The sequence below is a fragment of the Ursus arctos genome, unplaced genomic scaffold, assembly GCF_023065955.2.
Source record: "Ursus arctos isolate Adak ecotype North America unplaced genomic scaffold, UrsArc2.0 scaffold_25, whole genome shotgun sequence".
NCBI classification, from domain to species: domain Eukaryota; kingdom Metazoa; phylum Chordata; class Mammalia; order Carnivora; family Ursidae; genus Ursus; species Ursus arctos.
The window spans coordinates 26755154-26782046 of NW_026622930.1; the positions used below are offsets into that span (position 1 = coordinate 26755154).

Genomic DNA, 26893 nt, shown 5'->3' on the forward strand with positions numbered 1-26893 from the left:
CAACCAGGAACTGTGACTGCTATCTGAAGTGGGAGGGAGGGGAGTCCTGTAGGACTGAGCCCATAACCTGTGGGATCTGACAGTACCTCCAGTGAATCAGAATTGAGTTAAATTGAAGGACACCCAGCTGGTGTCACAGAATTGCTTGGTGTGGGGACAAAAACCCCATAGGTGGTGTCAGAAGTGTTGTGACAGTAGAGTGTGACAGCAGCGTGAGAGTAAAGAAGAAACCCAGGAGGAGTAAGAGTTGGTTTTCCCTACACAATGAATTAAATATCATGTCTTAAAATAATAGAATTTTAATGCTGTAAGGATCTCAGGGGTCTTCTAGTCCAACAACTTGTTTTTCAACTGAGGAAACTGATGCCCAAGGTCACTCAGCTAAATTAATGATAAAGGTGACACTAGACAAAAATAAAATCTAAAATTTATTAATATCTTACTAGGTGTCAAACGCCATCCTGTGCATTTTTCTTACTGAGGTGGAATTTTTAAGTGTACATTTTAATGGTAATATTATGCAACCACCACTTATATTGAATTCCAAAACCTCTTCATCACCCCAAAAGAAATTCCTGTACCCATTAAAAGCAGTCACTCCCTATTCCTACCCCTTCTTCTGTCCTTTCTCCTGATTGGCAACCATGAATCTGCTCTCTGTCTCTATGGGTTTATCCACCCAGGGTGTCTCATATAAATGGAATCATACAATATGTAATATTTTTGTATCTGGCTTCCTTGTCAGTGTAATGTTTTTGACATTCATCCATGTTGTACGATGTATCAGTACTTCATTCATTTTTATGGCTGAATAATATTCCGCTGTATGTATATACCATATTTTGTTGATCCACTCATCTCTATTAATGGACATTTGGGTTGTTTCCACCTTTTGGCTAACATGAATAGTACTTATAGTACTGGTAGTACTGGTCATTGGGAACAGACTTATTCCAATACTTACTAAACTTGACAACTTATCTCTCTCTGACCTCATTTTCCTTGTCTATAAAATGAAGGTAATAATAATACCAACTTCCTGGGTTGTTGAGAGGATTAAATTGGATGATGACTATAAAATGCCTAGTATGAATCTTTGTGACCTTGGATCTGGCCACAGATTCTTACATATGACTGTAAGCTCTTGTCTTCAATTCTCTGGGTACATATCTAGTAGTGGAATTGCTGGGTCACGTGGTAATTCTGTTTAACCTTTAGGGAACCACCAAACTTTCCCACAGTGGCCACATCATTTTACATGTCCACCAGCAACATATGAGAGTTCTAATTTCACCATATCCTTGCCAACACTTGTTATTTTTTGTTTTTAAGAAACTATTACTACTATAGCCATCTTAGTGGGTGTGAAATGAAATCCCATTGTGTCTATGATTTGCATTTCCCTAATGACTAATGATGTTCACCATCTTTTTATGTGCTTATTAGCCATTTGTATATCTTCTTTGGAGAAATGTCCATTCAAGTTCTTTGCCCATTTTTTGATTGGATTGTTTGTCTTTTTGTTGTTGAGTTTTAAGAGTTCTTTATATATTGTAGATACTAGCCTCTTATCAGATGAATGATTTGCAAAAGTTTTCTCCCATTCTGTGGGTTGTCATTTCACTTTCTTGATAATGGCTTTTGATACACAAATGTTTTTAACTTTAATGAAGTCCAATTTATCTATTTTTGATTTTGTTCCTTGTATTTTTTGGTGTCATATGTAAGAATCTGTGGCCAGATCCAAGGTCACAAAGATTCATACTAGGCATTTTATAGTCATCATCCAATTTAATCCTCTCAACAACCCAGGAAGTTGGTATTATTATTACCTTCATTTTATAGACAAGGAAAATGAGGTCAGAGAGAGATAAGTTGTCAAGTTTAGTAAGTATTGGAATAAGTCTGTTCCCAATGACCAGGCTCTTATAATTCCCAAGCCAGTTTTTTTCTCCATACTCACAACATGGCAGCTTGCTTTTCTGAAAGGGTAATGAGGGAGAACAAGACAGAAGTCGTGGTCTTTTTGTAATTTAATCACAGAAGTAGCATTCCATCACTTCTGCTGTCACTAGATCTAGCCCACACTCAAGGGAATAATAAGATCATGCAAGGGCATAAATACCAGTAGCAGGGATCAGAGAGACCATCTCAGAATCTGCCTACCACACCAGAGTTCTGTTTTAACATCACACATCCTTCCTGGGTGATCTCTTTCTCACTGATAGCTTTAATTAGTACTTGTAAGTTGATGATGTTCAAAACTCTATTTCCTGCCACTAGATCCATACACTTAACTATCTCCTGGGTAGATCCTCATAAATTGCCTACACATAGACTTACAACTGAATTCTCCAATTTTTTTTTTTAAGATTTTATTTATTTATTTATTTGAGAGACAGCACACTCAAGCATGAGCCGGGGGAGAGGCAGAGGGAGAGAGAAAGGGAGAAGCAGACTCTCCACTGAGCAGGGAGCTCAACACAGGGCTCGATCCCAAGCCCCTGAGATCATGACCAGAGCTGAAATCAAGAGTAGGACACATAGCCGACTGAGCCACCAGGTGCCCCAAACAGAGGTACTTCTTAAGCTATATTTTGAAAAAGCAATTCCTACAAGCTGTTCACTACAATAGGATAGTATACCCTTCCAAAGCTTTCTTTAAGCCAGACAACCTTAAGCTTTTCAACCTATCAAATATAGATATAATTCCTTGGATCTGACCTCTTAAGGATTTCTTTTCAAAAACAAACCTCACAGGGCACCTGGGTGGGTCAGTCAGTTAAGCATCTGCCTTCAGCTCAGGTCTTGATCTCAGGGCTCTGGGATGGAGTCCTGCATTGGGCTCCCTGCTCAGCAGGGAGTCTGCTTCTCCCTCTCCCCCCAACTCATGCACATGCTCACTCTCAAATAAACAAAATCTTTAAACACACACACACACACACACACACACACAACCTCAAACCTCACAAAATGTCCACAGTGATGCCAATGATCATACTACTCTCCCAGGGGACATGTTTGGAACCATGAAACAGGGACTTAAAGTCACTGCTCACATGTTTTACATTAGTTACAATGTATTCGTTTCTACAAAAGGTCTATGAACTGAAAAATAAAAAACATGCTGGACAGGAAGCCACTAAAGCTTCAGTGATTTCCTAAACCTTCACAACAAAGATGCCCAAACAAGCTTTTTCCTCAGTCGTCTTCACAGCAATGCATTTCCTTTTTCATGCTGGCTTTTCTTTCTAGTTGACTGGGGGATTTGACACAGATTCATTTTCACAAGATGTAGTTCCAATCCCCATGAAGTTACTTTTTTTTTTTAATGTTTAAAACTATTTCTCAAAAGAAACCTATCTAGTAGGCTCAACAGTTTCAAAAAATAATCCACTGTACAGGGTAGATTTCCCACTCAGGGTCAAACTATAAGGCCTATAAGCATAGCACTTAGATAAGACATTAATAATCCAACTGAAATCAATGGCTCCCGTATCATTCCCTGTGGTTTCCACATCCCACCCAAACAACTTTTCTCTATTCTTATAATTCTCCATAGCTTAGAACTGCTATTTTCATTTTATATTACAAATTTACTCTATATTTCTTACACTACTAGCCATAATGGTTTCCATACACACTTGAAAAGATGTCTTCTGCTTTTATAATTAAGTGATGCAAGTTTTAATTACTAACGTGAGACTAAAATCTTCCTTATTCTTTCCTTTCCAATTCTAAAACAATTATATGCATCAACTTGGCTATTAGTTCATTATGCAAGTTTTTTTGTCATACGGTGCCCAAGTTAGTCAACAAACAGTTAAAGATGTTTTGGTTTTTCAAGGAAAGTGGTTTTCCAAGGATTTTCACATGATAAATGATAACACATTTAAAAATGCATCACTCAATAAGGTTGTCAGAAAACTTACCCATCAAATCAGGAAACCGCTAAGTTGCGGAAAACATACTCTCACTTTGTCCATTTGTATTTTTTCTTTCTATTACATAACCAATAATGATATTTTGATATCCCCAAGAGGGAGAGGAAGTGGGAGAAGAAAAGAATTCAGCCAGCCCAAGTCACATATCTAGTAATTTAATATTTATTTCTAAGATACTACAGCTTTGACATTATCATAACCCAAACTAAAATAACAGGTGTGGCATCAACAAAAAGGGAAAATACTGCTAAAATGAACTACACTAAAATTCAAAACTTCTGTTTAAATTGCAGAAATCTGAATATGGATTGTATGACAAACGATTGTATTGTATCATGTTAAATTTCTTGAGTGTGTTAAAATTATATTGTACATATGTAGGAGAATATCCTCATTCTTTAAAAATGCTAGTATTTTTGAAGTGTCATGATTTCTGTAGCTAGCTCTCAAATAGTTCAAGAATAAAACAATAAACTTAAAATTACATGTGGAAAGAAAGCAAATGTGACAAATGTTAACAACTGGTGAACACGTAAAGGTTATGGAAGTATTGTATGGAAGTATTATTCTCGAAACTTTTTTTTTAAGATTTTATTTATTTGACAGAGAGCTAGAGAGAGAGCTCAAGTAGGCAGAGCGGCAGGCAGAGGGAGAGGGAGAAGCAGGCTCTCTGCTGAGCAGGGAGCCCAACATGAGGCTCGATCCCAGGACCCTGGGATCATGACCTGAGCCAAAGACAGACGCTTAACGGACTGAGCCACCCAGGCACCCCTATTCTTGAAACATTTTAAAGACATTTGAAACTTGACAAAATATAAAGTTGGGAGAAAAAAAGCAAACTTTGGCTCATTAAAATATACCATTTAGAAAATCAAAAGGCAAGCCATGGAGAGGGATAAGATATTTGCAATTTATGTAACTAACAAAGAATGCCTATCTGGATTGTTAACAATAGTTGCAAATCAAGTTTTTAAAAATTGACAAATTTTTAAAGATGGGCAAGAGGATATGATAAACACTTGACAAAAGATGTTATACAAATGGCCAATGAATATATGAAAAGGGGCTCAACCTCATTAGTCATTGGGAAAATGGAAATTAAAACTACATTGCAATACCATTCTAACTATTACAATGGTTAGAATTTATTTATTTATTTATTTATTTATTTATTTATTTATTTATTTATTTTACAATGGTTAGGATTTAAAAGACTGAGAATATGTCTGCTAGTAAGGACTTGGTGCAACTGAAATTGTGGAAGGGCTTGTAAATTGGTATAATCACTTTGGAAAACTGTTTGGAAGTAGTATCTATTAAAACTAAACATATATATACCCAAAACCCAGCAATTCTACTCCTAGTTTTACATACAACAAAAATGCATATACCAAAAAAAGGACATATACCACGAATGCTCAGAGTATTTGTAATTACCAAAAGCTGGAAACAATCCCAATGTTTATGACTGGCAGAATGAAAACACTGTGTTGTGTTCTTGCTTGCAATGGTATACCACACAGTGATGAAAATAAACAAATGACTGCTAAACATAATGGAACACTATGGATGTTCAAAATGTTGAACAAAAAAGGCCAGATACAAGGGGCGCCTGGATGGCGCAGTCGTTAAGCGTCTGCCTTTGGCTCAGGGCGTGATCCTGGCGTTATGGGATCGAGCCCGCATCAGGCTCCTCTGCTGAGAGCCTGTTTCTCCCTCTCCCGCTCCCCCTGCTTGTGTTCCCTCTCTCAATAGCTGTCTCTCTCTCTGTCAAATAAATAAATAAAATCTTAAAAAAAAAAAAAGGCCAGATACAAAAGAATATGTTAACTTGTGATTCCGTTAACATAAAGTTCAAAAACAAAATTCTTTCATGATATCATGTCACAATACTGCTTGCCTTTGGGGAAGGGGAAGGTCACTGGAAGAATGAAGGTGGCTTTGTATATTGGAAAGGTTCTATATCTTCATCTGGTCTGGGTCATGGTCACAGAGAAGTACTAATTTTCTGAAAATTCATTAAGGTGTAATTTGTGTACTTTTATGTATATTATACTTCCATTTAAAAAGTTTATTAAAGAACAAAAAATGTCATCACAGTGAAATATTTTCATATCCTAAATCTGAGGTCTCATACTTCTCAACTAAAGAGCTGCAATTTTACGTAAGACTGACATACATTTAAACAGTTCTTTGCTCCTGCTGAGCAGTTAATACTAAGAATATTGTTCTCCAACTACAGGAGAGAAAAGCTGAAAGCATAAAGCTGGACAAAATCTTGGCCAATGTTTGCCTATGAAAAGATACCTCTTTCACCAACTAAGCCGTCTCTTGCCCTTGACCCAACAGGTTACCACTTTTATTCCCAAATTTCTACTTCTGGAAGAACATGCTAAGGATGGAAAATGAAGTATCACAACTTTCCCCTTGCTATTCATCACTTGCTTAAAGTGATCAATTGTTGTTAATGGACCTAGTCATTTTTATTTAGAAACGGTCCATAAAAGAGTTTAAAATTTTAACTACACAGGAAATTAGGAGAGAGACCTTTCAAGTAACTATAATTTTGTTTCTACAATGGTATACAATTCTTCTCTATTTCTTTACTTTTTCAACTCAACAGAATAGAATGTGCTCATTGTGGGCAATAAGGAAAATGCAGAAAAATTTAAACAACAACAAAAAAATCACTTGAGATAGGCATTAAAGCATATTTGCGCATTTCTGATGCTTATAGGGCAGAATAAATGTCTCTTCCTCTAGGGCAGAAAAACAAACAAAAAACATATTGATGTATTTCCTTCCCATCACTTGTCTATGCCCACGATCTCCAAACAAAACCAAAAACAAAAAGGAAGACAAAGAACAACTTGATTTTGTGTTCTGCATTATGATTTTTTCACTTGCAATTATCCTTACATATAATGAGCAGTTTTCTATAATTAAATTCTCTTTAATGCTTTAACATTTTTAATGGCTACATTATCTTCTCCTGTGTGGATGGTACTATAATTCACTTGGTTATTCCCCTAATGTTGAACTTTAAAATTGTTCCACTATGTACATTTCCCTACCATATATTTTGTACAATTAAACAGAATGCTACTTTGAAACCAACCCCACCCAAATTAATGTATGCTCTGCTTACTTTCCTCTATCCTTGCCTGCCCCAACCCCCACCCCAAATCAGAAGAGAATAGAATACCACAAGCATTTTATGGTAAAATTCTCTTTGCGTGTGAAGCCATTTCAGAGGCAACGTTGGGTTTATGAAACAACTTGACTAATGGATAAAATATATGAATGCTTATAAGCCTTAAAGGTAATTTGAGGCTTTGTGTATCCTAATTTGTTAACCAAGGGACAAATGAGAAATAATGGCGTGTTTTATTTCCCATTATCATAATAGGTTTTTAAAAACAAAATACGGCTAAACTGACAATTTCTAATTATGAGGAATAACCTTGATCCCTTCAAAGTGGGATTTCTAGATTTTATACTGTATTACTACCTAAATAGGATGCCATGTTAATGACTATGGTGAAATGGTAATGGCGACGTCTGAAACAAAAAATAAAAGATAAATTTCATTTGGTCTTTGAGAAGCGCAGATTATAACACTGTCTTTAAGGTGATTTTGCATCAAGTTCCCTGGCTTTATTTTTCAGGTTAAAATAATTTAAATTTATACCTTCTTGAATTTCCCTGTCAACAGATATAATCAAGAAATATTTTTTTAAAAAGTTCATCTTCACAAGGAACAAACACTAAAACAAGATATTAATATTTTGCCTACCAAGTTAGCAATGACTTTAAAAATTATAATACTTGCTGTTCACAAGGACGCAGGGGTAGGAAGTGCCTTTCTAGAAGACAAAGTGGCAGTGGACTTCCCCTCTGTCAGAGATCTCACAAATCTCCAGCTGCATGTAAAATGCTGTCTTCACTTCTGGGAGGAACTGACCCTATTGCAGATATGATCCAAATATAGCTGTTGATGAACAGATGTATCAACATCAAATATTTGGGGACAAATACTGTTATTTTAAACATATTTCTTTATTTCTGAAGTATAGTTGACATACAATGTTATATTAGCTGCAGGTGTACATCACAGTGATTTGACAATTCTACACATTATACAAAGCTCACCATGTAAATGTAGTCACCACACCATCTCAAATTTATACTTCTGAAATTTTTTTCCAGTTAACAAAAATTTGGACATCAACTATATATAAAGGCCACACCAATTTCCTGAATAGCTACCCATAAGCTAAGTGAATAAAATATCACTACTATGGAAGAAAACTATCAAAAGTAATTTATTCAACTGAGAAGGCTGATGATCTGCCAGAGTACTGTAAAGGGACCACACAAATCCATTTCTGAAGTGATGGATATCTTGTTTCACATGTTTATTTCCCTGTAAGGAGAATATCTATCCAAAACATTACCTGTTGCCCAAACTAGACAAGAGTATTTGCTGTCACTCTTTTAATAACATCCACCTATAAAAATGGCTTTTACTTATTTCTAAAAAAAAAAAAAAAAAATTAGGTCCCTCCCTCCAAAGAAACATATAGAAGAGTTTGGTGATGTTTTTCTTTAACTGGATCTTTCTCCTTCTTCTGAAGTCCCTGTAATTAGTCAGGCTTAAAACATCATGGTAGACTCTAATTTCAGCTTACCCTCTAAGATCCATCCAGTTACCCAGTTCCAGAAATGATACAGCTGAAGCATGTACTGTCAGTGCACTTCTTTCCATTCTCACTGCCACCATTTATTCAAGCCCTCATCTCTTCTTGCTGGACTCCCGTAATAGCTTCCAGCCTCCTGGCTCTACCGTTCCATCCATCCCATGCACCAATGCCTCCTAAGGATGTGACTTCCCTACTCAGAAATCTTCAATGGTAGAATTTTTAGTGACACAGAAAAATGCTTAAGATAGAATGAAAAAAATGCACAGGCTAAAACTATATACATATACTATAGTCTTGGTTATGTTAAAAAGCATGTCTATGTATATGTATGGACACAAGCAGAAACGTAAACACAACATCCATACACAAAGGGAAAAGAGTGGGGCAAAAAACACATTCAGTGTTATTTCTTAGTGGTAAGGCTATACAGTTTCTACTTTTTTCTTTAACTTTACAATAACAGATTTATGGTAAAGTCTCTTTTAGTAAGTGTCTCTATAAACCATCTATAATAAACACATTAATTAATGTTACAGCCATTAAAATATCTTTTATTTTTTTTAAAGATTTTATTTATTTGTTTGAGAGAGAAAGAGAGAGAGAGAGAGAGAGAGACATGAGCGGGGGGGAGGGGCAATGGGAGAGGGAGAAGCAGACTCTCCACTGAGCAGGGAGCCCCACCATGGGACTCGATCCCAGGACCCTGAGATCATGACCGACTGAGCCACCCAGGTGCCTCTAAAATACCTCTTAAAAAAGATTTCACATACTTCCATTACCTTTAAATCTAACTCCTCACCCCCTAGAATTTAAGGGTCTCCTCAATCCAGTCCCTGTCTCCTTCCTTGCCTTAGTTCTTATGAACCTTGATGTAACCTAGGCTCCTTAAGAACCAGATTAGATCACTCCCACCATTCCTTGAGCACAGCTATTCCTTCAAACTCTGTTTTGCTCTGAATATTCACTCCACCTGGAATATGGTCCCTTCCCACTCCCACCTAACAAGCTCCTATGTGTTCTGTAAGGTCTATTTTCAATGATCCAGAAATAGCAAATACTACCAAACCCTTCCCTCTTGTCCACAGCAGACAATGCTAACTGACTTCTCTGAATCTAGGCTCCTTCTCAAAATCCTCAATTCAATGGCCCTAGACAATCCTTACTAATCAATCCATGTTGATATACAGAGTGAAACATACCTGCCATTCCTATAGCAATCTAATGTAATTATCCTCTTCTCCCCAACCCCATAGATCTTTGTACTCTTATGGAGCTTATCTCCTCTACCTTTTATTAAGAATCATTTACTTAATTGTCTTATCTCCCTTTCCTACTAGATTTTAATCTGCACAAGGGCAGTAATTATGTCTTATTCCTCTTCATAGCCCCTGCAGAGCCCTGCAGGAGGTCACCACTCAAAGAGTTGCTGAATTGAATACCTCATTCTTTTCCTATTATCTCATTACTCAAAATGGCTAAATATTTGCAAGTTTTATTTTAAAATGAGTAGATTCTTCTTGAAGAGCGACTAATGAGTTCAAATTTATTTCCTCAATTTTAGCCAACGTTTCTGCCTTAACTTAAAGCGGTGTCTGTTCTCACACAGTAGCCTGCAGAGTCAAAGGACAGAACAAGATAAGCTGAGACGAGAGAACTGAGCCCATTCTGAGGGGCTTATATCCAGGTACGGAATCTATTGAATTAAACTACCGCATTTTTAGAATTTTTTCCATAAATCTCTTGACAATAGAGAAACGAAAGCACTCTGAGCATCAGAAATATATATTGCTTTGAAAAGGGATTTAAAAACTGGGGAGATGAAAAGGAAAAACAAAAATCTAAAAGATCAAGCAAGGCATCAACAAAGTTAGGCAAAAAGTCTCGTGAAGTCACAAGAATGTCTTACCTAAATCAGAAACCCAGTTCCAGAGAGACGGTTGAGGAAAAGCTGGTAGTACAGTAAGACTCATGCTGCCATCTAGAGGTTAAAGGCTATAAGATTTTCCTCCTCAATCAATCAACTGCAGTTAATTTAACTTCTATTACAGAGGGAGACTCAACAGGCCTTATAAAGTAAGCCAGACAAATATTTCTGCTGTCAGGCCACAAAGAAGAATATCCAGCTGTAAGAGTCCCAGTTTTTCTCTCCTTCTCTTCCTTCATAGATGAAAATAAAAAATCTAAAGACCAGAGTTAACTGTTCTTTAGAATTTTATCTAGATGTGAAACAATTTCTAGATATAAATGGTCATTTTTTTCCAAAAAATTATATGCCTAGAGTGCAGAGAAATCTACTACTTGGGAGTTTTCCTTCGGTACCACCTCCTAAGGAAGTTGTACCAAAGAGTTTCTGGTATAGCCAACTTCATCAATATAGACTGATGGGATGAAGTAGGAATGGGGACGTCTCAGTCTTTTTACAATAAAATGCTGCTTTTTAAAAACTATGGCAAGTGATTAAATTTAGCCAAATAATAGTCACCCTGAAATTTCTAAATGAACATACAGGATTAGACTATAAATTAGCGGAAACAACAACTTGTATCAAAATAAGGTAAATTTCGTAAAGCTATTCTTAGAGGGTAATATGCTCATCGTGAAATTATTTACATTAATAATTGTTTAGTCTATCTTTTCTTTATACCAAGTAAATTCCAACCCATACCAAGTAAATGAATATAAATTAAACTGAGACTTTAATTTATTTTGTAGTATAAGGTAAAGCGTAATAAAAAACAAATGCATCAAATTCAACACCTCTTCATGATAAAAACACTCAACAAAAAAGAAAACGTAATTTCCTCATCCTGACAAAGGACATCCACAAAAAACCCACAACTAACACCATACTTAATGCTTTTTCCCTAAAGTCAGGAAGAAGACAAGGATGTCCAGTTTTGCCACTTCTATTCAACACTGTACTGGAATTTCTAGCCAGGGAAATTAAGCAAGACAATGAAATAAAAGGCATTCAGACTGGAAATGAAGAAGTACAACTATATTTGCAGATGACATGATTTTGTATATAGAAAATCTTTTTTTCTTTTTTTTAAGCAAGTTCCATGCCCAGTGTGGAGCCCAACATGGGCTTGAACCCACGACCCTGAGATCAAGACCTGAGCTGGTATCAGATGCTTAACTGACTCAGCCATCCAGGCGCCCCTGTATATAGAAAACCTTAAGTAATCTACTGAAACTCTTTTAGAACTAATAAATGGGTTCAGTAAGGTTGCAGGATAGAAGATCAACATACAAAATTATACAGCCGACCCTTGAACAACATGGTTTAAACCGTGCAGGTCCACTTACACATAGATTTGTTTTTGATAAATACAGTAATATAAATATATTTTCCCTTCCTTATGATTTTCTTAACATTTTCTTTTCTCCAGGTTACTTTATTGTAGAATACACTATATGATACATGTAGCATAAAAATATGAGTTAATCAACTGTTTATAAGTAAGGTTTCAGGTCAACAGTAAGCTATTAAGTAGGCTAGTTAAGCTTTGAGGGAGTCAAAAGTTATATACAGATTTTCGACTGCACAGAGGTTTGGCACCTCAAGCCCCATTATTCAAAGGTCAACTGCATTTCTCTAAAGTACCAATGAGCTTAAGAAATAAATGAACATAGGGGGGAAAAAAGAGAGGCAAACCAAGAAACAGACTGCTAACTATAGAGGACTAACTGATGGTTACTGGAGGGGAGATGGGCAGGGGGGATGGGTTAGATAGGCGATGGGGATTAAGGAGGGCAAATTGTGATGAGCACCAGGTCTTGTACTTAAGTGATGAACCACTAAATTCTACACATGAAACTAATATTACACTGTACGTTAACTGGAATTTAAATAAAAACTTGGAAAAAAAATAAAGCACCAATGAACAAACTGAAAATGAAATTAAGAAGACAATAACATTAATAACATCAAAAAATAAAATACTTAAGAACTAATTTAACAAAATGTAAAACTTATACTTTGAAAACTACAAAACAGTACTGAAAGAAATTAAAGACCTAAGTAAATAGAAGACATACTACACTCATTAATCATTTTAATATTATTAAGATGGGAACACTCCCCAAACTGATCTACGGATGCAATGCAATCTCTATCAAAATCCCAACTGACTTCTTTGTAACAACTGACAAGTTAAAATTCTTACGGAAATTCAAGAGACCCAGAGTAGCCAAAACAATCTTGAAAAAGAAGAACAAAGTTGGAAAACTCACACATCCCAATTTCAAAACTTAGTATAGAACTACAGTAATCAAAACGGTGGGGGTAGTGGCATAAGGATAGACGTAAAGTTCATTGAAGCAGATTTGGGAGTCTAGAAATATATCCTTGCATTTATGGTTAACTGATTTTTAACAAAAATGCCAAGACAATCAATAGGAAAAGAATAGTCTTTTCAACAAATAATGTTTGAAACAACTGGCTCTCCACATGCAAAACAATGAATCTGGATCCTTACCTTACCCCATATACAAAAATTAACTTAAAATGGATCAAAGACCTAAATGTAAGAGTTAAAACTATAAAACTCTTAGAAGAAAACACAGGCATACATAAATCTTCGGGACACTGGATTAGGCAATGGTTTCTTAGGTATGAAACCAAAATACAAGCAACAAAAACAAAAATAGATAAGCTGAACTTAAACAAAATCTTAAAATTTTGTGCTTCAAAGGACATCATCAAGAAAGTAAAAAGACAACCCACAAAATGGGAGAAAACTTCTGCAAAGCATACATATGATAAATGACCTGTTTCTAGACTATATAAAGAACTCTTACAACTAATAAATACAAATAATCCAATTTAAAAATGGGTAAAGGATCTAAACAAACAGTTCTCCAAAGAAGATATACAACTGGCCAATAAGTACATGAAAACATGCTCAATATCATTAGTTATTAGTCAAATACAAATCTAAGCAATGAGATTCACATTCACATTCACATTCACTAGGATAAATAACGTTTGAAAACAAAAACAAGTACTGGCAAGAATATGGAGAAACTGGAGTTCTCATACACTGTTGTGGGAGTGTAAAATGGTACAGCCAGTATGGAAGACAGTCTGACGTTCCTCAAAAAAGTCAGACGTAGAGTTATCATATGATCCAAGAATTCCACTTCTAGTTGTAAGTCCAAGAGAACAGAAAGGTAAATCCGCACAAAAACTTGTAAATAAATGTTTACAGCAGCATTATTCATACTAGCCAAATAGAAAAAAATCTAAATGTCCATTAACTGGGGGATAAGTATAATGCGGAGAACTGGTGGATAAATATATCTATACAATGGAATATTATTTGGCCATAAAAAGAAGTTAAGTACTGATACATGCTACAACACAAACATTGAAAACATTACGTTATGTGAAAGAAACCAGTCACGAAGACCACATACTGTATGATTCCGTTCATATGAAATGTCGAGAATAGGTAAATTCATAAAGACAGAAAGCGGATTAGCGGTGGCCTAGACCTGTAGGCCTAGGAGGCAAATAAGAAATGAATGCTAATGGGTACAGTATTTCTTTTTGGGAAGATAAAAATGTTCTACAATTGTGGTGATAGCTGTACAACTCTAAATATATTAAAAGCCACTGAATTGCACATTGTAAGTAGGTGAATTGTAGGGTATGTGAATTATATCTCAACAAACTGCTATTTAAAAAAAGTAAAAGAAGGGGCTCCTGGGTGGCTCAGTCGTTAAGCGTCTGCCTTCGGCTCAGGGTGTGATCCTGGCGTTCTGGAATCAAGCCCCACGTCAGGCTCCTCCCCTGGGAGCCTGCTTCTTCCTCTCCCACTCCCCTTGCTTGTGTTCCCTCTCTCGCTGGCTGTCTCTATCTCTGTCAAATAAATAAATAAATAAATCTTTAAAAAAAAAAAAAAAAGTAAAAGAAAAAAGAACAAGTGCATCAGAATCCCAACCTTTAGCCTTAGTTTCAAATGGCATGATCCTCTGCTTTCCCAATTTTCACATTCTGTTTAAAAATATCTTGAATATAGCCATTAATTAGCTCATCTGCATCATTTCTAGCCTTCAGAGACAAGAGGGAAAAAAATTTTAAAGGGTAAAAAATGTTGAGAATCAGTGTTCAATAAGATTCACAATGATAGTCCATTTGTCTTTTTTTTTTTTTTTTAAGATTTTATCTTTAAGTAATCTCTACACCCAACATGGGGCTCAAATTTACAACTCCGAGATCAAGGGGGAGTCACATGCTCTATCAACTGAGCCAGCCAGGCACCCCTAGTTTCATTGCTCTTAGGAATAAAGCAACCAACGGACTGTTGAAAAGATTAGATCAGGATCATGTCCAGGTCATAACAGTGATGGAATAAGGTTCAAGTAGAAGATAAAATCAAACCACCTTCAATGAGCTTCACCCTATTTTTACTATGTGTGGTTGATCAGCCACTAGAAGAAAATTCCAGACACTACAAGACCTTCAAATGTTACTTCTCATCACTAAAACACCAACTATCCAGAAAAAGAACAATTTCCAGAAACTTTCACCTTTTCAGTGTGAAGTCAATAGATTTCATTAGGAAACTTCTATCATTTCACCCAAAGTCATCAGCAGTTGATCATTCATTACATCAGCAAATACACACTTGTGCATTTACTACATGCCAGGTACTCTATGGATCAGAAAGATAGCCCAAAGTATGATTCTTACCTGAAAGAGTTACAATCAATCAAGGGATAAGACATGTACCAAAATCTCCCAGAATGGTAAAAGTGCCATACAAATGAAACAAATGAACTGCTCTAGGAGCAATTTGGGAGGCCAGGAAAGCGTTCACTTTCCAGATAAGGAATGAAAAGGAAAGGCTGTTGAAAGAGGTAAATCTGGGACTAAACAGTGAAGGATGACTAGAAGTTCTAATATTAGAAATAGGTCAGGGAGAGCTTTCTGAGAAAAAGGAATAGCATGGATAGAATTAAGAAGATGACCAAGTGTAACAGGAAGACTATTTCAAATGGGAACAGCACATGGTATTTTGGTAGGGGAGAAGTAAGTAAGAAAACTAGTCATTAAGCTAGGGCCAGAATGAACAGGATTTTGAATGCCATGCTAGAAAATGAATTTGATCGCATGGTCAGTAAAGTACTAATAATGACTTATGAGCAAAGGACAAAAGAAGCAAATGATACTTTAGAAAAATTAATCGGAGAAGGATAAACAAGATAGCCTGGAATGGGGTGGTTGAGAGGCAGGGATACTGGTTAGAGACTGCAACAGTTCCAGCAAAACAGGAAGGACGCTGAACTCAGAAAGAAGTTATGAAAACGAAATTCTTTATATGGTAAGGCAGTTTACAATTTTTCATGTTTCTATGTATTTATGGGAATTTCATATTAATTAACTGCTCAAATCAAGCCAAGCTATAAACACCTATACAAATTACTGCACTCCAAAATCCCAAAAGGGTTATCTGAGACATAATCACGTACCAAATCAAAGGGCATGGTTCATCTTCCAAAAGACACAATCTAGTTACTATCAGCCCTAGAAGGTACACATTATTTCTATACACAACATATAACAATGCTCTAGAGAAGTGACAAACAATCATGTTCTGAGGACAAATATTTTTTGCATTTTTTTTCTTTCCATCATCTTTATCAGTGCAGATATTTGCATGAAAACAGGATCACTGGTCCTTGGGGATTCATCAGTTCCTATTGCTTATTTTTCATCCATGTCATCCTCTCAATTAATGCAGGAAAGAGGACTGAGACATCGAAACACCAGATTAGGGTGTCAAGTAAATGTCAACCCCTAGAGCAGATGAATAATCTGTAAGGACAAAAAAAAGATCTTGTTTTTATGCAAATACACTATATACAATAAAACAGAGACTGTACCCAAGAAGTCCAATACATATCAATTTAAACCTTTCCAATTCTATTAGCGAAAACTATTTTCTATATGTCAGTTAACTTATTGTAATCAGGGAAAAATGACAATAAGTTGCAAAGCACTGCTACGGAAATTGAAATAAGGGTGAATTTTGAACCAGAAAATTATTTTTAAAAATCTCAGCTGTGCTCAAGGGACTCATATGGCAGAAATGAGCATTTTTGTTGCGGCATTTTGGTTCAGTACTTAAAAGTGGCTGAGTTAGGTGACTACAAATCCCCACCTACAATGTCTTAAGTTTTAGAGATACAAACACTTAACAGTAATAATGTTTTTAACTGTGTGGATTAAAAACTAAATCAACCACACCAAGTCTCTGATTCTGTGGAAAGCCATTAAAATAAACTTTACTGATGTTTAGGGGAACTCTTTATTCTAAAAACTGATAAAGAGAAAGATTCATTTATCCTGTAGAAACAGCTTTCAAGGTAATAATAAATAGTTGATAAGATAAAGTCCTTTATAAAAAATTCTAGTTAATAACAAAAAATGACAGAACTAGAGTATTACCATCTGGCAACCTATAATAAAACAGGGGATCTAGGCAGTTACCAAAGGCTGCTAAAACTCTTGTGTAAGGCTGATGGAGAATTTTACAATGAATAATCAGGCTAACAACGCCTTCATCAACTAATTAATTATAACATCACAAAGACAGATAGGCAGACATGATGTACCTTCTGATGGATGTATACAATACCATTTAGGAAATGGCCAAAATAAAAATAAAAAGGTCAAGCTGTCATCTGTGCAAGCTTCTAGATCTAACTACCAGGAAATAAAAAGGGATAAATGAACATATTAACCACTACCATAGGAATGTAAACAACAAAATCCAGAATGTGGAAAGTTCTACAGAACAAATAACTAGGTTTAATAAGTGGCAAGGGAAAATAAAAAGGAGGTGGAACTATGACAGATGAAGAGAGACTTAAGAGACATATCAATCAAATACAGTATATGAACCTTATTTAGGACCCGATTCTAATAAACCAACTGTATAAAGACAATTATAAGTCAACAAGGGAAATCCGAATCCCGATTAGCTATTTGACGATATTAAGCAAGTTTGTTGAAAAATTTTTGGCATAATAATGGAATTGTGAATATATTTTAAAAGGTAAGGTAAGAAGGAGACAGATCTTATCTTTTGGAAATATATATGGAGTTATTGGGCAATGAGGTAATATAATACCTAAGATTTGCTTTAAAATAACTATGGGAGGTGGGCGCCTGGGTGGCTCAGTTGGTTAAACAACAGCCTTCGGCTCAGGTCATGATCCTGGGGTCCTGGAATCGAGTCCCGCATCCGGCTCCCTGCTCAGCGGGGAGTCTGCTTCTCCCTTTCCCTCTGCCTGCGACTCTCCCTTCTTGTGCTGTCAAATAAATAAATAAAATCTTTAACAAAATAAAAATTATGGGAGGTTGTGTAAGTGAAACAGATTGGCCATATGTTGACTACTGAAGCTGGGTCATGGCTACATGAGGTCATTATTCTATTCTCTCTACTTTGGTATATGTTTAAAATTCTCCAAAATAAAAAATGGGGGGAAAATTTTATCTTTCTCAGTAGGAAAGCAGAAAAAGAAAGACTAATCAGAAGGAATATAGCAATTTCAACTACAACTAACTAGAGATAATACTGTTGATAAATACATTTGGCAATACAGCATCTTGATATAATGAGCAAAAAATTTATTTTATTAAAAAAAACTGACACAGAGAGATAAAGGGTTATTATCATTATTACAGCATTTACTATCCAGAGCTAGTAACAGAATCAACTTCTATATTATACCAACCTAGCATTCATGAATTTAATAATCACAGGTTTGCCTTTTCATTATAAACCTTTGGGGTCTGTGACACACATGGTAAATATTGATTTTGCCAACACACAAATTTTAATCATGAGAAATAATTTACCAGTAACACAGAGGAGAGTTAGGTAACAATGAGTGAACCTAGCAGACCACCTAGCAACCATAGTCTGTTGTTTCCTGCTCCTTGATTCATAAAGTGATTAAAAAATATTTTCTTGGTAAAAGAAAGCCAACTGTTAATGACAGTGATGGAACTACAGAAAAGATAAGGAGGCCTAAGGAAGTGATGACTATTAGTCAAAAATTAGAAGTTTTAAATGAAATTTTAAAGTGAAATATTGAATTTGGCAGGAATTTAAATCAACAATGTGAACAAGTAAATCCTCTATATGCTCTACATTATGAAACATTATGAAACTGTTTTGGGGATTGTTTTAATCAGTGCAAAATTTGCATGTTTGAAGAAAACTATAAGCTACTGTAGCTTCTCCCAATTGTGGATTCATGAAGGTGTCAGGAAGTACCCATTGAGAACCAAGTTCTACCGACTGTATTTTTGTTGAGTTTCTCTTTCAGTTACAAAGTGAGAATTTCTATAATTCCTTTCCCAGTTTTTTTTTTTAAAGATTTTATTTATTTATTCGACAGAGATAGAGACAGCCAGCGAGAGAGGGAACACAAGCAGGGGGAGTGGGAGAGGAAGAAGCAGGCTCATAGCGGAGGAGCCCGATGCGGGGCTTGATCCTGTAACGCCAGGATCACGCCCTGAGCCAAAGGCAGACGCTTAACCGCTGTGCCACCCAGGCGCCCCTCCTTTCCCAGTTTTATAATGAATATAGTATGGGAAGAAATACAATCTATAAAGAAATAAATGTACACTAAAAGAACGGAGAGCAGACAGGAATAAATGAGAAGTTTTAAAACATTAGTCATGACAGCAGACTATGTTCTTGGCCTGCTATATGGCCCTTCCTTTGGGGAACCAATCCTTCCTCCCATTCCTTGGGATCTGAATCAGACTAACTCCTCTAATCTGTGTCTGCATCCTGGACCCAGGCTTGGCCCACCATGCTAACTGGCTAAAGGACCGGTTCTAAGATAGGTATTTGAGTCAAGATGGTACAGTCTGAGTACTCCCCAGGATCTTTCTTTTGGAATGTTCAGAAAAGACATTCTTTATTTTGGGATTATGAGATTTAAAGACACATAAACTGAAGCTCCTTTGGCCACCTTCCCCAGTGCCAGTTCAAAGAATAAGACTAATGCAAGAGCCTTGAGATGCAAATCAAAAGCAAAAGTAAGAGCACATCCCAATGACATCATTAAAAATCAAACATCTAGATATCAAAGCTATTTCTACTCCTGAAATTTTGATTTATGTGAACTAATAAGGTCCCTCTTTTGATTAAGACTGTATTCTTAAGACTGTATATTAAGTATTTGATTAAGATCAAATACTTTGATTTGACACTCTATCACTTTAACTGAAAGGGTTTCCAATATACTTTCACTATACAGAGAAAAATAACAGTAACTATTGCAGCATACTACACCATAAAAGGTACTCTAGATTACAGTGACTTCTTACCTTCACAACGCCTAATAAAGATACTTGCTGAATTATAGCTAGCACTCATCATGAAATACACAACATGCAACCCTGAATAAATGTGATCTGGGTACTCACACTCATCCAGCCCCAGCTGATAGGCCAAGTTCTGTAGGCCTCGTACCTTCTCCATCAAATTAGCTGTGGTGAGGCTCCCCAGTTCTGAAACAGAATCATTTATTTCAATACCATATATTTCTACTGTTCTCTAGTTAACCACTCATTCAGGTTGGAAATCCTTGTTATAAAAGTTTTTAGCTTAATTCTTATCTAGTAAGTAGAAAATGGACCCATATCTCTTCTAATCCAATCATGCCCCTTAAACACACACACACACACACACACACACACACACACACACACTAGTGAATTTTTCCTACTGTTGCAAAATGCTTCAGATGAACTTATGTTTAAGGCCCAGGTTAATTTGTATGGAACATAAGGCTATGATCCCATACCAAAAATTTTAAGTTTCCTTAGAAAATACACACTGATGGGATGTTATATAAATGTCCGTTTGGAACATTACAACAATGAAGCTGAGATGCCCTTGAGACTTAATTTTTCCATGGATGGAGGAGGGGATCTGCATTTAAGCATTTCATGCAGAACAATGAATTACTTCTGAAATCAAATAAAGGTGTTATTTTCTCCCACTTATCATGCCACACTCATTATCCATATCTGGTGTAAGCAGACTTTCGTGATCTGTTCAGCGGCTTAAATAGCTCAAGAATACCAGATTTTTACCTTAATTTCAGTCTATTACTTTACAACCATCATGAATCTTATCACCGGAAAGATGATAAAAATTAAATAAAGTAGAGCAAAATCAAGGAAAATTAATGTTTTTTAATTTAAATTTCTACTTTGTGGTTGAGTTCCAAGTCATTTATCAAACAACAGTGTTTACTACTTATAGTATTCTTTACAGGAGAAACTGATGGGATAGAAAGAACTAAAAGACAGGTCCTAACCCACTAAGGGGTTATCAATTAATAGTACTGACAACAATATATAGCACTAAATCCTAAATAAGGCACTTGTGTTAGACTGGTAAGAGACTAGACTTAAAAGATCAGTTTAAATTTTAACTCTTTCTAATAAACCTTGGTTAAGTTAACCTCTGAACCTTGGGTATCATCATACCTAACTCACATGACCTTTACGAGAATTAAATGGGAAAAATCTATGTGAGAGCTTTTGTCGACTACAGCATTATACCAAATAAAGTTAATATTAAAGGAATTTAGCAGGAGAAGAAATCATTATGAGTGGGTCCTGAATTGAAGGGATTTATACATATGGAAAAGTAGAGACAAGCATTCAGACATGAAGAACCATGAATCAGCTTGGTTAAGTAGGTGGTCTGACTGCAGCAAATACTTGTAAGGGAACAGCGAGAGAAAACTGGAAAGGTGGTTTGTAGAGGAACATAAATGTCAGGTTAAAAGTCAGAGGTCGCCAGCATTGCTTACCTTTCAACATGTCAATGTCATCACGTTCTATTTCAGCCATCCACTTGGGTGGAGAACTAGTAATAGGCTGTCAGAATACAAGAATATATCCACTCAGATACATACAAAATGTAAAGAAACCATAATCTCCCTTCTTACAGAAAAGTAGCTTGTCACACAGTCTTCAGGTTGTTTGAAAATACTGGTAAATTATAGTTTCAAAAACCCAGATTTCTCTAGGTTCAGATATGACCTACAGATAGTCACCTTGCAAAGTAATTCTGCTCATTTTTACAGCTGGTCTCAGAGAAATGATCTTAGAAGAAAGATCTGACCACTATTACTATTTCATGGATAAGAGGTTAGTAAAGCAATGAAAGAAATCACTTGAAATTCAGTTCTGGTAAAAGCCTCCAACTGAACTGTTTGAGACAATCAGGAAGTAACATTCTCTGGCAGAGGGAAAGATTCATAGAAAGATGTTTCTCTCCCTCTGCGCGCGCGCGCACACACACACACACACACACACACACCACACACAGGAATATTAGTCAGCCATTAAAAAGAATGAAATCTTGGGGCACCTGGGTGGCTCAGTCAGTTGAGCAGCTGGCTCTTAGTTTTGGCTCAGGTCTTTATCTTGGGACTGAGCCCCATGTCAGGCTCTGTGCTCGGCAGGGAATCTGCTTGAAGATTCTCTCCCTCTGCCCACCCCACTCGCTTTCACTATCTCTAAGATCAATAAAATCTTAAAAAAAAAAAAAAATGAAATCTTGCCATCCATGACAACATGAATGGACCTAAAGGGTATTATGCTAAGTGGAAATAAGTCAGACAAAGAAAGACAAATGGCATATGATTTTACTTATATGTGGAATCTGAAAACAAAACAAATGAACAAATAAAAAACAGAAACAGACTCATGAATACAGAGAACAAACTAGTGGTTGTGTTGGGGGGGATGGGCAAAATAGGTGAAGAGGGATTAAGAGGTACAAACTTTCAGTTATAAAGGAAATAAGTCACAGAAATGAAAAGTACAGCATGGGGAATATAGTCAATAATAATGTAATATATATAATTGTTGATTCACTATGTCGTACACCTGAAACTAACATACATCGACTATACTTCAAATTTTTAAAAAGAGGAAGTCCTCAATTTGTGAGAAGACTGTGGTGATCATCACTTCAAATTTCATTTTATTGTAGGCATTTTAGAAAACTTCAGAATTTTAAGTTATCCTCTCATTTCTGAAAAGTGAACTTACAAAATATGAAAGAGAGCCCATTCTTGGAATAACTTTGGGCAACAGTTTTCAATTCTAGTTGCACATGAGAATCTTCTATGGAACAAAAAAATACAGATGACCTGGCCACACTCCAGATGCACTGATTCAGATTACTGGAGGTGGAAGGAGGGCCCAGTGGAGAGAACAGAGCAAGGGACATTACATATGTATTTTTTTAATGTAATACCGCCAATTTAAGTTCAAAAACATTTTAGCATCCTAAATATACAAAAAAGGTAACAGAACACCGCAAACTGTGTTTAGCACAGAATGTTCTTGAATTTTCATTGTTGCAGTGGCTCTTTTCTTTACAGACAATGAAGAGTTCTACAGTTCGTTTAAAAACAAAGTTGAAAACTACCAAACTTAACTAAAAAAGATCCAAACACTTCTCATGCTAGTGGACCTCCCTCCTTTTCCACAGGTAAGAATGGCAGCAGAATGCTACGTCACTATCCACATGAACAAGACAACGTGAAGCTAAATGAACACCCACTGCAGGGTTCACAGGTCCAGCCTCACCTGCCAAGCTACAACCATTACATAGGTATTTTTTAAAAGCTCCAAAACTGCACACTGATGATTCTGTTGTGCAGGCAGGGGTATGGTTGAGAAACATTATTTCAGCTTTGAGTCTTTTTTCTTTTTCTTTTTAATTAACATTTGCTTGGTACTATGTGACTGATGCATCGTGTTAATTTCCAAATCAACCCTATGAAGCAGGTATTATTATCCTCATTTTACAAGTGAAAAAAACTGATGTACAGGAAGATTATAAATCACTTGCCTCTGGACACATAGCTATTGGAGCCAAGATTCAAACCCAGGAAGTCTGAGTTCAGAAACGACTACTCTATACTACCTTTCCTGGAAGGCCATTGGTCAAATTTGCCATTTTTACCCACCAGTAGGGAAACAGACAATACCAGATTTAAACCTGGGGTCGGGATGACCCTAACCCCTAGAAACAAAACTTAATATGAATGTGCATACTTCTAGGGAAAAAGGGCAGATAGACAATCATATTTTCAAAAAACAACATATTTTAATAAAAGTTTTTTTTTAAAACCTCTTATTTCTATTTACAACTCAAAATATTTAGTTGTTACCAAATATAATTAACTAAACTGAAAAGTAAGTATGAATGAGAATGTAAGAAAATTAAGTTAGGTACTTTGTACTCAATCTATTAGACAAAAGCTGATCTAATACTACTAGCTACTGGTACTGTTTATTATGTCCTAGGTACTATGCAAAGTATTTTACATGCATGATGGCATTTTACACTAAGAATCCTATGAGATAGTTTGAGATGAGAACACTAAAGCTCAAAATTGTTAGGAAACTTGTTCAGGTCACAGACAGTGAAGTAGCAGATTCAGGACACAAATCTAAGTGAATCTGACTCCAAAGCCCCATACCGTTCTGAACTCTTCATGCTTAGGCCTCACTGAATGCTAAATGAGCTCAGGCCAGCTTTCATACAACCCTAGTTTTTGATTAAATGGGAGGCTATTAAGTCTAAACTACCTCTGAACAGATACTCTCAAGGAACCAGAAAGCCACAGGGCCTTAATATATTTTTTTAAATTTTATTTGTTTATTTTTTAACGATTTTATTTATTTGTTTGAGAGAGAGAACGAGTGGGGGGAGAAGCAGAGCGAGAGGGACAAGTACAGTGAGTAGCCCAATGAAGGGCTCAATCCCACGACCCCAAGATCATGACCTGAGACAAAATCAAGAGTCAGATACTCAACCAACTGAGCCGCCCAGGCGCCCCTAGGGGGGGCATTAATATTTAATTCAGCACTTATAACTCTAATAATAAGTAGAAAATACTAAGCACATAGCAAGGTACAGAAGGTTCTTGAACTTTCATTGTTGCAGTGGCTCTTCCCTATACAGACAATGAGGAGTTCTACAATTTATTTTATTTTATTTTATTTTTTTAAGACTTTATGTATTTATTTGACACAGAGAAAGCGGGTACAAGCAGGAGATGGAGAAGCAGGCTCTCTGCTGAGCAAGGAGCCCGATGCAGGGCTCAATCCCAGGACCCCGGAATCATGACCTGAGGCAAAGGCAGACACTTAACCGACTAAGCCACCCAGGCGCCCCTCTACAGTTTGCTTAAAAACAAAGTTTAAAAAATTTAAAACTACCTTAAAAACATTTAAAACTACCACGCTTCACTTAAAAAGTGAGAGTTATATTACAAATCCCCAATGACATGGTTTACTAGATAGAGCATGAGCTCTGTAATAGATAAAATCTGCATTCAAATACTGGTCTGTCACTCACTAGAACTTGGGCAAGTAATTTCCAAGGTTCTCTTTCAGTTAGTGCTTTTAACACTGGACTTAAATTCTTCTGCATATGGTGTTAAGAGTATGGATGCTAGTAATCAGATCAGTGGATTCAAAGCCTGGTTCTGCCACTTATAGCTTATAACCTTGGGTAACCTACTTAACCTCTCTCTCTGTGCCCATTTCCTCATCTATAAAATTGGGATAGTAATAGTACGTATACCCCACATGGTTTTGTGAAGATTAAATAATATACATAAAGTACCCAGAATGGTGCCAGGCATATGGTAAGCACTAAGTAAGTGCTAGGTGATACTTAGTAAGAGAAGGGCCATATGCACCCCAATGTTCATAGCAGCAATGTCCACAATAGCTAAATCGTGGAAGGAGCCGAGATGCCCTTCAACAGATGACTGGATTAAGAAGTTGTGGTCCATGGGGCGCCTGGGTGGCACAGTGGTTGGGCGTCTGCCTTCGGCTCGGGGCGTGATCCCGGCGTTATGGGATCGAGCCCCACATCAGGCTCTTCCGCTGTGGGCCTGCTTCTTCCTCTCCCACTCCCCTGCTTGTGTTCCCTCTCTCACTGGCTGTCTCTATCTCTGTCGAATAAATAAATAAAATCTTTAAAAAAAAAAAAAAAGAAGTTGTGGTCCATATATACAATGGAATATTACTCAGCTATCAGAAAGAACGAGTTCTCAACATTTGCTACAACATGGACGGCACTGGAGGAGATAATGCTAAGTGAAATAAGTCAAGCAGAGAAAGACAACTATCATATGATTTCTCTCATCTATGGAACATAAGAACTAGGATGATCATAGGGGAAGAAAGGGATAAAGAAAGGGGGGGTAATCAGAAGGGGAAATGAAACATGAGAGACTATGGACTATGAGAAACAAACTGAGGGCCTCAGAGGGGAGGGGGGTGGGGGAATGGGATAGGCCGGTGATGGGTAGTAAGGAGGGCACGTATTGCATGGTGCACTGGGTGTTATACACAACTAATGAATCATCGAGCCTTACATCGGAAACCGGGGATGTACTGTATGGTGACTAACATAATAAAATAAAAAATCATTATAAAAAAAAAAAAGTGCTAGGTGATACTATAATCACATTCTCTGGGTTGTGGGAACAAAAGAGAATATATGGAGAGCATCAAGCACAGTGCCTGCTGCCCTGAAAGTACAAAGGTTGTGGCTCTAATGGATGTCTTCCTTTGCTTTTTGATGAACCACTGAGAAATTTCAAAATCCCATAGGGAGGTGTAAGATAAGGTCATAATGCATCCCATAAACAAAAGAGAAAAGCTTCAAAATCATGGTTTGGGCAAAAAAGAATACTGGTGTTACATTAAAGATTTCAACTGCTTTACCTTAAAAGCTTTCAAGCTGAGAAAAGAGGCTAAAAGACAAAGGTCAAAATGCCAAAACAGAACATCTGACAGAGGAAGACATTATCATCAACATGATGATAATATACACAGATTTCCAGGGCTGTAGTTACAAACTGATTGGAAGCCTATGACATTTTCCTTGAAAATAAAGTAATAGGAGATTATTTGAGCTTTTATTAAGGAGCAAAACACTGGATAAACTTCATTAGGTAAGTGAAACATTACTTACACTTTTAAAGGAAGCTGCAAATTCAGCAACACCTGGTACTGAAAAGAAAAAACACATTATTTATTCAATAAACATTTTAGTTCCCCAGACATAGAGGATCCAAAGGATAAGAAGAAAACAGCCTTGTCTTCAAGGAGCTTATAGTCTGGAAGAGGAGAAAGAATAACTCAGTAACTATAAAACT

At 36.4% G+C, this 26893-nt stretch overlaps 1 protein-coding gene across 6 annotated transcripts in view; it reads right to left on the reverse strand.

The window, feature by feature from the left end:
• The window catches only part of LIN52 (lin-52 DREAM MuvB core complex component), a 107211-nt gene that overhangs the window by 73104 nt on the left and 7214 nt on the right, over window positions 1-26893 (reverse strand). For 3 of the 6 annotated variants that reach the window (XM_026519533.4, XM_057318489.1, XM_044391345.3), the window contains exons 3-5: window positions 26710-26747; window positions 21506-21572; window positions 20106-20189 (exon numbers count right to left, since the gene is read on the reverse strand). In XM_026519533.4, the coding sequence (XP_026375318.1) occupies window positions 20106-20189; window positions 21506-21572; window positions 26710-26747 (189 nt within the window). Of the gene's footprint in view, window positions 1-6551; window positions 7936-7987; window positions 17972-20105; window positions 20190-21505; window positions 21573-26709; window positions 26748-26893 lie in introns of those variants that run through there. The other 3 variants (XM_057318488.1, XM_026519534.4, XM_048220145.2) reach the window with 3 other exon arrangements.